Raw genomic sequence first — 14,110 nt, forward strand, 5'->3', positions numbered from 1 at the left:
CGCCCTCTTGAAACGGGCTTCAATTCCGCAAAGCATACGGCGAGTGGACAAGAGTATGTTCTTTCCTCGTTCTCTTGTCTCGTTGCATCGCATGTGTTTCTATCTTACTAAGTCAACTTGATCAGGGCTTATATGTTCACGTTTCTGTCCAAGCGTGGAGTAATGGGCTGCACGTGTCTTTCCACACCGCATTTTCTGGACCCCTGCTCTTGTTTCTGGATGAAGCTAACAACTGCGCTTGAGAGTAATTTATATTGCTTTCCAAGAATATAATATTAAGGTAAAAATTGATGAAAAAAATATTATAATACATGTTTATAATCTTTTAAAATAATTTCCTTGTACAAAAACATTTTTTTGTAAACATCGACTGTTATAATACATTTCATTAAAAAAAGTTAATTTTTTTTTTAAACTTTAGCAGTTATATTGTTACAGTTTCTGCTATTTCTAACAATAGACCTGTGCTAGTGGAAAGTAGTTTGACGTTTCTCAAAAACATATTTTTTCATGTAAACAAAATGCGTGAAAGCGACTATGATGTGGACAAAAATAAAAACTACATATTTGTTTTTTGTTTTTGTTTTTAATTGAGGGATATTGAAATGTAGGGGTTGGCTTGCTATTGAAGCCGGCTTCTTACGGTACATAGGAAATAATAACGCACATGTTACGGAGAAAATTGCGGAATAGACATATTTGACCGTATTAGATGGGATATCATACTGCGCGAGAACTGTCTTCTTAAATGATATTTACTAAATTTGTAAAGCAAACGACAAAAAATTGAAAATAAACATCTCAATGTCTAGGGTGTATTTTTTTTTCGCACAGCAACCGCTCTCAGTGATATCTAGGTCTGGCACAAACGGCGCTAACAAAAGGCATAAAACTTGTATCTTGATATCCCTGACGATCTAGATAAAGTACTGGATACCTTTTTTCAAAACCCACAGCGCTCCTTTAAGCTATATACAATGAAATATCTTCGGAACAAGACAGTGAAACATTATAATTTCAATGATGTATTTATTTGAATATGTCACTAAACGCCTTTATGATAGTAAAAACTGACGCAATAAATCAATATATAAGTGTCAAGATTTGAAAACTTATTATTTAGGTATCAAGTTTCCTTACCCTAGTACTGTTTTAGCTATGTCCGTCAACTTATAGCTTACAATGAGTAGCCTAACAGTTTACTAATAACTCAGTCTCGGAACACTTATTAGGATTTTGTAACTTCTAAACTACTAAAATGTATTAAACTTTAAAATTATTTTTCAATTTACAAATTTCTACATACTTACTTAATTAATCTTGCCTATATGATCTTACGTATGGTATTTTTGGTGTCATTAGTTTGTTATGAAACAACTTTATTGTTAAATTTATAAAGTTACTGCTAACATGACAGTCACTTTCCTGCTTGGGATAAAACCTTTTTATACAAATCATCTAAGAAATCCATTCGTTTTTTGTACAAATCCGTTTCCATTACGAAATCCTCTTTTATTTTCAAATAGCTGGGACTTCCTTCTGTTGTAGGTATCCAATGGACGTTTGCTGTTCCGTTTGAAGGATTCCTGGAACATGCACGTTATACAAGTAGAAAACTAATATTAGAATAATACATTACAGACAAAATTGGTATAAAATAAATATTGACCTCAGAATTTGTTCGAGATAGTGGTAGCAGTGAGCCAGCCCCAACTATAAAGAGATCTGGAGTGACCAATGTCAAACAGGGTAAGGTAATCTCTCCACCAACACCGCCATGCTACCGACGTCCTGCCAGCCACCACAATAAGAACGTCACTCTGCCCGAAAGACCACAGAACTACGAAACGGTTATTTAGCCTCACAAACTAGTGCATGAAATGTGGACTTTGATTATTACTGGCTCGGTTCGCACTTGGCTCGATCAGCTCCGCGAAAGCTATTGCCGTCGAAGAGCTGACGGTGCAGTGGAGAAGTAAGTGTATTCGCTCAAGTAACTCGTGCAGCGAGTTGGGATTCGTTCGGCGAGTGGTAAGCAGAAACTCGCTCTGCGGGAATTAGGACGTCTATGTTGGTGTAAATAAGGCCCGAGGTCATAAAACACTCGCAGACGACATTCATAATCTTTACTCGTCGGGCGAGTGCGAGTGAGTCATTAAGTAAGAAGTTCGATGCAAGAAGGGCACAAGTCAAGCAACAAGCGGTATTGTTAGTGTGGTTGGACAGAGACGGTCTGATGTGGCAGTGTAACACAACCTGATATTGACTTATAAGTAGGGACCGGAAAAATTCGCGGGTTCAGTGACCTGTAGGATGAACTCCATAGTTCTACGTACACTCGGGCATATGTCACCCACTCATTGGTTGCTGTCTTGTGAGACGTCCCAACGTAGCAGCCTGTGATTCGATAAAGCCTTAGGTTGGGTGTTTCTCATTGGCTCAGAGTCCTCCAGGTGAGTTGTGAGCCAATAGCAGAGGCAGCACTGAGGTATAACTATTTGTATTTTAGCCTGTCGCAAAATGAACTCGCGAATTTTTCATGTCTCTAGTTATAAGACGAGTTGTTATCGACGTAACCGAACTGCGTCAGCTGTGTCTCATCGGAACTGTTGACGGGAAGTTTGCATCTACACGTCGGTGATACGCTGGGAACGAGTGTGGCAGGTGTTGGGGGAGTGGCCAGCGGCCAGCAGTCTGCATCGCGACTGGGAGCTGTTGTTCCAGACGTCGTGGCCGCCGGCGGAGTCCGGGTCGGGTGCTGCGCAGGCAGGCGAGCACCACTCGCCGGGCGAGTCGACTCCACGAGGCAGCTCGCTACAAGGGCCTGGACTGGGCGACCACGAGTGTTCCACGAGTCACTGCCCACATTTCCAAGTGGTTTTCTCATATTTCAATTTATACTTATTATCATGTAACACACAAAGTTAAATTTGTAATAATCTTAAGTGTAACACAAGTATATTTAATTTAATTATAATGGCAAATAATGATTTGTTATCGACAAACATTTTTCTTGACTTGCAGAGAGTTTTAAAAGTATTTGTTACAGGCTCCCATAAAATAATTTTCAAAGTTAGTTGTCCTATTTCGAGAATGGTTTAGTGAATTAATATTATGCGTTGTTTATTTAATTCAGGGAGCGAGTAACTAAGAGCTTCAGTAAAATATATCTCCAGAACTAAATTATTCTGTTGATAATTCCTTTAATCCAGTTTGAGTCTGATACTTATATTGCTGTTGTATTTGTCGACAGCTTTTCGCTCTCTTGGGGCCAACTGTGCTTAACCGAAGAATGTGCATTTCGTCAAGAATACATGAGTGATCGCTATCATCTTGTAAGTGCATCACATGTAACTTGTTCTGTTGCAATATCTTGACAACAAAAACAGCGTCTCTCGAAACACAGTATTTGTGTTCGCTCTAACTTACACCCTTGATTCCCCCTTCGGAATCTACACGCAGAACTCAGTAAACATCACAGTACAAGGAACTTTTGTAGTCTCTTAAATTATTATGATGAACAAGAAGTTACAAATAACTTTTATAAATGATACAAAAATACTTTGAAAAGTTTACAACATTTTACTTGAATAATTGTGAAGAAAATAATTGTTGACTAGTTTCCAAGGAATATCCTCGGAACTGCCATTAGTAGAGACCTGTAAAATACGCGGATTCATTTCGCGATAGGATACAGTCCAAATACTTTTGACATTATTTTGCTTCAGTGATTTGGCCACAGCTTATCTGAAGGACTCTGGGCCAATGAAAAATCTTTAACAGACGAATTAGTGAATCACGATCATTCCATTCAACATGTGTTACGAGTCGGTAACCAATCAGCAGATGTAATTTGCACGATTGCATAGAGGATCATGGAGTCTATTCTTTAGGGATTTGAAATCGCGAATTTTGCTGGTCTCTAGCCATTAGACTTACCCAGATTTAGCAAACTGCGTCCACAGCTTGACAGACGTATCTTTGACCAGAGCATCGGGCGAGCCGGGCGAGAAGCTGAGAGGCATGTGAGAGCTCTGGAAGAAGTACGACAGCTCTGACCCGTGGGGCGCCCCTGCAAGTGCGCATGCGTGTCAGAACAGCACTATACACTGCACAGCTTGAGACACGTATCTTTGACCAGAGCATCGTGTGAGAAGCTGAGAGGCATGTGAGAGCTCTGGAAGAAGTACGACAGCTCTGACCCGTGGGGCGCCCCTGCAAGTGCGCATGCGTGTCAGAACAGCACTATACACTGCACAGCTTGAGACACGTATCTTTGACCAGAGCATCGTGTGAGAAGCTGAGAGGCATGTGAGAGCTCTGGAAGAAGTACGCCAGCTCTGACCCGTGGGGCGCCCCTGCAAGTGCGCATGCGTGTCAGAACAGCACTATACACTGCACAGCTTGAGACACGTATCTTTGACCAGAGCATCGTGTGAGAAGCTGAGAGGCATGTGAGAGCTCTGGAAGAAGTACGACAGCTCTGACCCGTGGGGCGCCCCTGCAAGTGCGCATGCGTGTCAGAACAGCACTATACACTGCACAGCTTGAGACACGTATCTTTGACCAGAGCATCGTGTGAGAAGCTGCGAGGCATGTGAGAGCTCTGGAAGAAGTACGCCAGCTCTGACCCGTGGGGCGCCCCTGCAAGTGCGCATGCGTGTCAGAACAGCACTATACACTGCACAGCTTGAGACACGTATCTTTGACCAGAGCATCGTGTGAGAAGCTGAGAGGCATGTGAGAGCTATGGAAGAAGTACGACAGCTCTGACCCGTGGGGCGCCCCTGCAAGTGCGCATGCGTGTCAGAACAGCACTATACACTGCACAGCTTGAGACACGTATCTTTGACCAGAGCATCGTGTGAGAAGCTGAGAGGCATGTGAGAGCTCTGGAAGAAGTACGACAGCTCTGACCCGTGGGGCGCCCCTGCAAGTGCGCATGCGTGTCAGAACAGCACTATACACTGCACAGCTTGAGACACGTATCTTTGACCAGAGCATCGTGTGAGAAGCTGCGAGGCATGTGAGAGCTCTGGAAGAAGTACGCCAGCTCTGACCCGTGGGGCGCCCCTGCAAGTGCGCATGTGTGTCAGAACAGCACTATACACTGCACAGCTTGAGACACGTATCTTTGACCAGAGCATCGTGTGAGAAGCTGAGAGGCATGTGAGAGCTCTGGAAGAAGTACGACAGCTCTGACCCGTGGGGCGCCCCTGCAAGTGCGCATGCGTGTCAGAACAGCACTATACACTGCACAGCTTGAGACACGTATCTTTGACCAGAGCATCGTGTGAGAAGCTGCGAGGCATGTGAGAGCTCTGGAAGAAGTACGCCAGCTCTGACCCGTGGGGCGCCCCTGCAAGTGCGCATGTGTGTCAGAACAGCACTATACACTGCACAGCTTGAGACACGTATCTTTGACCAGAGCATCGTGTGAGAAGCTGAGAGGCATGTGAGAGCTATGGAAGAAGTACGACAGCTCTGACCCGTGGGGCGCCCCTGCAAGTGCGCATGCGTGTCAGAACAGCACTATACACTGCACAGCTTGAGACACGTATCTTTGACCAGAGCATCGTGTGAGAAGCTGCGAGGCAAGTGAGAGCTCTGGAAGAAGTACGACAGCTCTGACCCGTGGGGCGCCCCTGCAAGTGCGCATGCGTGTCAGAACAGCACTATACACTGCACAGCTTGAGACACGTATCTTTGACCAGAGCATCGTGTGAGAAGCTGAGAGGCATGTGAGAGCTCTGGAAGAAGTACGCTAGCTCTGACCCGTGGGGCGCCCCTGCAAGTGCGCATGCGTGTCAGAACAGCACTATACACTGCACAGCTTGAGACACGTATCTTTGACCAGAGCATCGTGTGAGAAGCTGCGAGGCATGTGAGAGCTCTGGAAGAAGTACGCCAGCTCTGACCCGTGGGGCGCCCCTGCAAGTGCGCATGTGTGTCAGAACAGCACTATACACTGCACAGCTTGAGACACGTATCTTTGACCAGAGCATCGTGTGAGAAGCTGAGAGGCATGTGAGAGCTCTGGAAGATGTACGCCAGCTCTGACCCGTGGGGCGCCCCTGCAAGTGCGCATGTGTGTCAGAACAGCACTATACACTGAACATATCTGTTACTCTTTCCTGGAATTACTGGAAGTGCTTCTTTTACTTATTTGTTTAGTAACCATGGGATGCCAACCAAAAACATTTTTAAAATGATTTACTGACATGACTATCTCTTTAAGGCTTGATCTTCATGCCGAATTAAGTCATTGTCATTAACGTAGAGATTTTCCCTTAAACATTATTCAATTTTTTTTAAAATTTATTATTTCGTCAAAAATCTTTGGGCACCAGATATTTAGTAGCTGTGTTCCCTCTTTTAGATGATATTTAGTAAATATATGTTGAGAAAATTTGAGACGAAATTAAAAATATAAAAGAGCTATAGTGATGAATTTGCAAGGAAAGCCCTCAAATGGTTGTAATGACAAGAAATTGAAAGAATAACTTGTCGTGTGAGCTTTAGCCTTAATAACATACCTTAATTATATCATGTTTTCTCTTCTGTCATCTGTTTGGCCCATGATATATTATATGAGTATATATTCTTAGCATCACCGTTAAAATTTATTGGACTTATTTCATTCCTTAACATAAGCGTTAGGAAAGGAAAACTTACACTTGGTAATCCCTTGGGTTAGATTTCAAGTAAAAAATAATATATACGTAGTGATTCATAGAACATCTGCGGCAACTTTAAATTTAATAAAATTCAGTACAAAAGTAAATAGAAGCAATAAACAGCAAATTAGGCTCCGATTGTAAAGAGAGAAACAACTGCGAGCTGATTTCATTGTTTGTGTATTGTGTCTCATCTATAGTTCTGTATTTATTAGTTTTTTGTTATTAAATGTGGGACCCAAGCTAAAATTCATATAGAGTTTGACATTACTAAGAGTATGGAAATCAGTATATTTTATTTATCTATTTGGTTCGATCTTGCAAATGATGATACATTTACTTTGTTAGTTGTATACAAAGTGATATAACAACACAAGTTTAATTTTAGTTAGAATTATAATATTAGGTAAATTTAGAACAATGTTTTTCTTTACTTTTTATTAATTTACTCTTTTATAATATCAATTATTTATAACTTTTGTATCTCATAAGCTACTTTATGCACCATTTTATTTTTAAAAATAATATTTTTTATATTTGCTATTAATTTTAATTTAGTTTGTATGGTATTTGTTAGTTGTTTTAAATGCTTGGTCATTATTTTTGTTTGTGTTAACTTAGTTTTATCAAAAATTTGTATGAACTTTGTAAGACAGTGCAATACAAGATGTCACGTTTTTACATCGCCATATAAAATAAGCGAACAATGATATAAATAATATCCAAATTGGTTGAAGTCGGCCTTGCACTTAGGTAAGGCTTCAGAAACATGATAATGATCTCGACCGCTCCTTGAACTCACCAGGCAGTTCGTCGACGCTGTTGGTCAAGAAGTTGAACCGGGACTCGTTCACGTGATCGAACAGGTACACGTACGTGGGCTGAGGAGACCACGCGACATGAGCCCGGACAGTCTGGTGCATGGGGAACACGAACATCAGGTCCGAAACCATCTGCGAACAAATCATTTCAAGGAGATGTACAACAAACAAATATCGTACTGTGTTTGAGTCACATGATGATCGTTCTTCACATAGTATAATTAATTTTAATCCTTTTGGCCAGTGAGACATGCAACACTGAATGTACTTGACTGCACACAGAATCATTTTAGAAAAGGTTTTCTGGGATCTTCAAAATGACGTAGGCCTAAATATTTTCTTTTATTTTTATTTCATGACACTATAAACTTGTTTGATGCATATGTACATATATTAAATAGTAATTTGCTCTGAATAGTTATATTACTACTCTTACTAGTTGAGTTATTCTAACTAGAGTGTATATATGGTTTTACTGTAGATATTAATAAACCACGTAGGTGAACACTCTAAGTATTTACTCTTTAGTATGGCCACTCTGTCGAATGGAAACTATTTGATTATTTTGAATTGTTTCTGGGCGCCACTCTTATGTAAAACTTAACTTCGTGATCATGATAGGATAAGTGTAGTGTAATACATACGAGAAAAAATATATATAATATAACACTTCAGATCTAGGATGGGTACCAGAGTAAGAACATATAATTTAGGGTCATTAAAAACAAACATATACACTGTAAAGTAATAATAGAATAAAATAGAGTTAAACAAATAATCATTAATCAGACAAAAATACAGATAATTATTGGCTTGACCAGTGGTATACTCTGATGTTTTCAAATAAACAGGAGATATGTTGCACACATGATAAAATACAACAAAAGCTCATAAATTTAAATTATCGTGTCTGTTGCTCTCACTCTAGATCGAATTTAGTGTGTTAAAATATAGTTTATTATCTTTGTCATTTAATTTAAATTAGTGTACCTCGGCTGAATTCATGTATGTAAATATGGTGGAACATCATGAGAACCCCGTCTCATTTCACCTCTGGGTTAGAACTAAGAACGTGTAAATTAGAATGGTAATTGGCTTAAAACTGTTTGTCTTTGCAGGGTTTTACTTAAATTCAACACAAAAAACAATGTTTATATGCGTGTTTGCAAGATCAAATTACGTTTATGCAGAAATACGGTCCGTTCAAAATAGCATTATGAGTCGATTTTACTCACGTTAATTTCACACCTAATTACACATCATATAGGATGTGCCCTATATAAATTATTAGAGACCTGCAAAATTCGCGGATTCATTGACCTCTAGGATAGACTTCACAGTCCTTTAAATAATCGCGGAAATGACACCTGTTCATTGGCTACTGACGCGTGAGACGTCTCAACTAGGCTGTCCGTAATTCGGCACTTTCTTGGTTTAGTGTTTCCCATTGGCTCACAGTTCCCCGGATAAAATGTGGGCCAATCGCAGAAGCGGTACGAAGGTATAGTTGCTTTGAAGCTAGCCTATCGCGAAATGAATCCGCGAATTTCGCATGTCTCTATAAATTACATATAATTATGTTTAAACGGCGATTAAAATCATCCCTTCAACTGGATGATCTGTTTAGCTCGTAGAATTATCAGATTTTTAAGGGGATTGCAACCCAGGCTGTCTAGCCAACGCCGTAATCATTCCAAACTTTTTTCTTAACTTCATTAAGGACGCTTAACTTAAGCAACATGGCCTCTCATTGGCTGAGACACAAAGATCGTTGACTTAATTAACACATCAAAACAAAATACAGACATTCAACAACACATCTTAACATACTAAAATGTCTCAAATTTAAAACGTGATTTTCAACAATGAAAGTTATTTTATACAAATTACGTGCAAAAAGTTCAATTTGCCGTTTAAGTCACTTGTTCCCTAGAGGGGTCTTGCTAATTAAGGCCTCAATGTCACTTGGGCTAAGCCATAGAGTGTAGATACATCCAAATAAACAGCAATAGAGCATAGACATGCAAATGTAAACAAATAATAATAATTAAATAAAATGTTATTTATAATAAAAACAATACACTTTCTGTGCACGGGATAGTCATGTAACAGCACAATATATTATACATATTATCTTTGCATATTCTAGAGTCTCTTTTAATTGCTTCCCATAGTCTAGCCTTTTACTACTTCTACCGTGCGTTTATTGCCATTATTTAATAATATTTACAACGATTTTGGCTCTGATTCTCACCAATTATCATGACAAATATATTTGTCGTCGATGTTTTTCAGTACATTTTCGTTCTACTTTTGTTTGTAAAGTCATGCTTCAAAAGCATAAGATTTTTTTTTTTTTTTTGTAATTTAAGTAGTCCAAGAATCATATCCATCTACAGGTTGACACCAAACACAATCAAAAGTTGTTATTATTCAGGTTATTTTGTTATATGCTAGTTGTATGAAAGCAAACAAACATAAAATGTATAATAAAATAATGTGACAAGGTTTATATAAAATGACTAGCTGTACCCTGCCACGCTTCGCTGTGGCACATTGTGATTGAATAGTTGAGAAATGAGAAACAAAACAAAGAATAGGTACATTTCATATAAGTTTAATTTTGCAATACTTGTGGATATACAATTTTTTTTTTTTTGTTTTTCCAATGAATGCGTAGATATAAAGACTATCTGGTTTTCCGACTCGGAAAGACGCAACATACAGTTGTCCATGTGAAAAGCAATCCGCATTTAAATCTAAACCATACAATTCTAAAGAATGACCTCGAGCTTTATTGATTGTGATTACAAATGCCAATCGAATTGGGAATTGCAGTCTTTTAAATTGAAATGGTGTATCGGTCGGGATCATGGGTATTCGAGGAATGAGGACATCTTCACCTATGAAAGGCCCCGTTATAATCGTTGCTTCCACTACGTTATTCATTAATTTCTTAACTGAAAGTCGCATGCCGTTGCAGAGTTTTGGCTGATCAATATTCCGCAAGAGGATAATTGGCACACCTATTTTCAATTTAAGTATGTGTGGTGGTGTCCCTGGCAGATCAAGTGAGTTTAAAAATTTCGTTGGATAATTAACTACTTCATCTGCTTCCACAACGGTGTATATCGACTTATATGTAATTTCATCACTTTGAATACTGGATTGAATAACATTATTAAGTTGATAGACATCTTAAATCTTTGCGGCAAGGATAGCTCTTTCACTGAGCCAATCGTGATTTCTATGATTTTTTTTTAATTTCAGGAAATATTTTTGGCGATAGAACATATTAATTAAATAAAAAATTAAAAAAAAGGTATAGGGTCTAAGGAGTTCAAAAAATGAATAGCCTAGAACCATCTACATGCAATCCCACATCAAGTGGTGATAGACCCATACAAAACATAACCTCTACTTACGATTTGGATAACGGCGCAGCTCAATCGAGACATGATCACACTAAAGTACCTCATTCATATTGTATAATTAGTCCCATACCGGTACGCTTAGTCATTTTTTAATTATTGCACCTCAAAATAAAAGCATTCTCATTGTATATAGTCATTTCCCGCTCGCTTCACTTGACGTAGTTTTTTCCATTGCTAAGAGAAATCATTTGGCATGGAGAAACGTTTCCATAACAGAAAATGTGTGTTTTTTTGTTTTTATTGGTGAGAAAACACATTAATAAAATGGCGCAGTTACTTTTTCTCGGTCGCGGGTATGCTGCTGACGTGAAAAGTAGATAAAAACAATCCTTGATGCGGGTTGTATATAATGGTCAAATTTCAGCTCGATCGGTGCAGAACATTTTGAGTTTTTGAAGCGTACACAAACCAACATAACATTTTTATATATATAGATTAACATATGTTATACTGCTGTTTCAAAGCAAGCACACAGTTGTATTATTAATAATGTAATAATTATGTTGCAATATAGTAATTTATATAACGTCTACTATAATTTTAAAGTTTGGTTAATCTTATGAAAGAGCACGATATTCAAATAAGACGCCGATGCAACGCTTATTTTAACAACAACAAAAATTGGTTGTCTGTAAAGTCGGTTTACGGACGATAGTTTAACGTGACGTCATAACAAAAGATTGATGAAATTTTCGCATACTTTTATGAATAAAATTGAATCATTTTTATTGAATTATCACTATTTTGTATGGATACAAAGAAGGAGTGAAATGATATCTTAAATTTCATTGATAAATTACTTGTATTTGCACTCATTAATTCAAATATGTTTATAACTTTAACGAACAGATTATTTTAACTATAACTTTTATACATGTTTGCTATTTAACTTTTTCCAATATGTGTTATTCTGTTAAGGATAGGACGATGATAGGAAAAGTAGGAAACGAATGGGAGTTTTTCAAGTTTAATGTGCCTCGAAAAAGTCAAATCGATGGTTGTTCCAATCGAGTGGAAGAGAGATAGATGCGGCGCAAGCGTACAATGAGCGTAACAGGACAAAGCGTAACGGGACAAAGCGTAACGGGACAATGAGTCTTCCTTTTTCGTGCGTGCAGCCGGCGTTCATCGATTTATTAGACGTCACGTCAAAAAATAACTCAACCTTACTTACGTCTACGTAATGGGATATGGTCTCGTCCGCCACATGGCTCTCACCAAAGTAATACTTCTTCATGAGTTCTGCGATCTGCCTGCATTTTTCTGAACCAATGTTTTGGAACCATTCAGGCGGAAGCACCTTCTCAAAATTTTGATCTAGCTCGGAGAGTGTTACCCGACGAAACAAGTCTATAACACAATGAGAAAAAACATATATTTTATTAGAGCATAGGCCAATAAGCTGATTATCCCAAAATATTTGTATTTATTTTTCATAATCTCAACATAAGGCCCTGGTGCTTTTGTTAGTCTCACATAATCCTGAAAATAATTCTGTACTTCGTAAGTAAAGGATACTATGTAAACAAGTTATGGTATATAGTTGACACCGTGTCCATAATTTACATTTTTGCTCTATGTATTGATTAAAAGACACTCATACAATTATTTCCGAAGTGTCATTTTATATACTAAAGACATACAACACCAATATTTAAAAAAAAATTAAAATTAAAAAAGAAAACATTATCAAAAATATTTATTTTTAAATAAAGAAGTTCAAGAATAATGTGTAACAGTTTAATAAAGCAATTTGTATTACTAGCGAAAAAATATAAAAAAATCTTAAAAATCGAAAACTTGTTTTGAAAGGTTACAAATTAGTTGCATTCTGTCCTATACTTCCGGGGTTCATAATAAGAAATTTAAACATATAATTAATTGCTTGAGGTTAACTTGGGCAGTTGGTGAAAACATTTCTAGTTCATGGACTCGACGGTATATTTTCAGTTAATTTTACATGTAAGATCACAGGCCTAGTGAACACAAATGGAAGTTCAGTTTTTCTTTTAATGGAATGACTAGTAAAGCGTAACACAATTCACATTCAACGAATAAATATTTTAATGTTATCAAGGCACACGGAAAATTTTGCTTTTGTTAAAAGTTCATGGTGGGTTCTGTGGCTAACACTGGACTTTGTGAAATGTGAATTTTTCCAATAACGTAACTCTCACCTATCAGCATGACCTTCCCCTCCGCGGATGTGACTCCTGTGATGAATGGAACCTTTGCGAACTGTCCTTCGTCCAGGAGAGTCCTTACTGGAGCCGGGAGGAATGCCTCTGGACCAATCTCATCGCTGGGAACACAGGCCAGGGGTATGACCCGAGCCTTCTCCTGAAAACATGAGCATCGCACAAAAACATCAGGCATACAGAGGCATCTACAACAACAGCGTAAACCATTCAAAGATTTGAACTATACGGGCCAATTTTTATATATTAGCTTTTTTAATGAGAGAACTTATCGGTTTTGTTAAAAGGCAAGGAATAAATTTCATAGCATGCAATAAATTTTAAACATTTTTGACGTGATAAATTCTTAAAAATCGATGTACGCCGGCTGCACGCACGAAAAAGCATAACTCATTGTCACGTTCCACCTGAGCCTAGCGTGCAAGAACCGGCCAACCACCGTGCGAGAAAATCTTGTATACTATCAAACAGGTTAAAGGCGGACTTTTTTTAACTAATTGTTCGTGATTATATTCAAACAAATTATTTAAATTTAAATTTGTAAGAAATGTAAATAATATTTGAAAATTAAAAAGTATGCAATTTTTCATCAATGTTTTCTTATGACGTTATTACGTAAAATTATCGTCCGCAAACCGACTTTACAGACAACCCCCCCCCCCCCCCTTTTTTATTAATAGCTTCCTTGCGTATCGTTTTGATGATCTTTATTCGGAGATGCCATCTTGCATCTGTAGCTGGTTGTTATGACTTGCACATGCTTAGTTATTTAGTGATCGAGAGAGGCGTCTACGTTTATGCATTAGAGCCTCTTTCTTGCTCTGCTAATCGCCAAAGTATCCGACGACAAAACAGGGGCAACGTAACGCTATCTGAAACGAGTATTCTTCCCAGCAGTTGTCGGCCTAAATAGTTTTTTCTCAAAGGCCCAAACGTTTTTTTGGAGTTTGTTTCACCGCTGAGCACACAGTCCAGACGGT

The 14,110-nt window shown here is 38.4% G+C and overlaps 1 protein-coding gene across 1 annotated transcript in view; it reads right to left on the bottom strand.

The window, feature by feature from the left end:
* Nucleotides 1-566: 566 nt before the first annotated feature.
* Nucleotides 567-14,110, bottom strand: part of LOC134531390 (pyrethroid hydrolase Ces2a-like) — a 31,532-nt gene continuing 17,988 nt past the window's right edge. The window contains exons 7-11 of the mRNA XM_063367094.1: nucleotides 13,110-13,272; nucleotides 12,107-12,282; nucleotides 7,480-7,630; nucleotides 3,940-4,072; nucleotides 567-1,586 (exon numbers count right to left, since the gene is read on the bottom strand). Of these exons, the coding sequence (XP_063223164.1) occupies nucleotides 1,418-1,586; nucleotides 3,940-4,072; nucleotides 7,480-7,630; nucleotides 12,107-12,282; nucleotides 13,110-13,272 (792 nt within the window). The 3' untranslated portion in view covers nucleotides 567-1,417. The remainder of the gene's footprint in view (nucleotides 1,587-3,939; nucleotides 4,073-7,479; nucleotides 7,631-12,106; nucleotides 12,283-13,109; nucleotides 13,273-14,110) is intronic.

The sequence above is a fragment of the Bacillus rossius genome, chromosome 1, assembly GCF_032445375.1.
Source record: "Bacillus rossius redtenbacheri isolate Brsri chromosome 1, Brsri_v3, whole genome shotgun sequence".
NCBI classification, from domain to species: Eukaryota; Metazoa; Arthropoda; class Insecta; order Phasmatodea; family Bacillidae; genus Bacillus; species Bacillus rossius.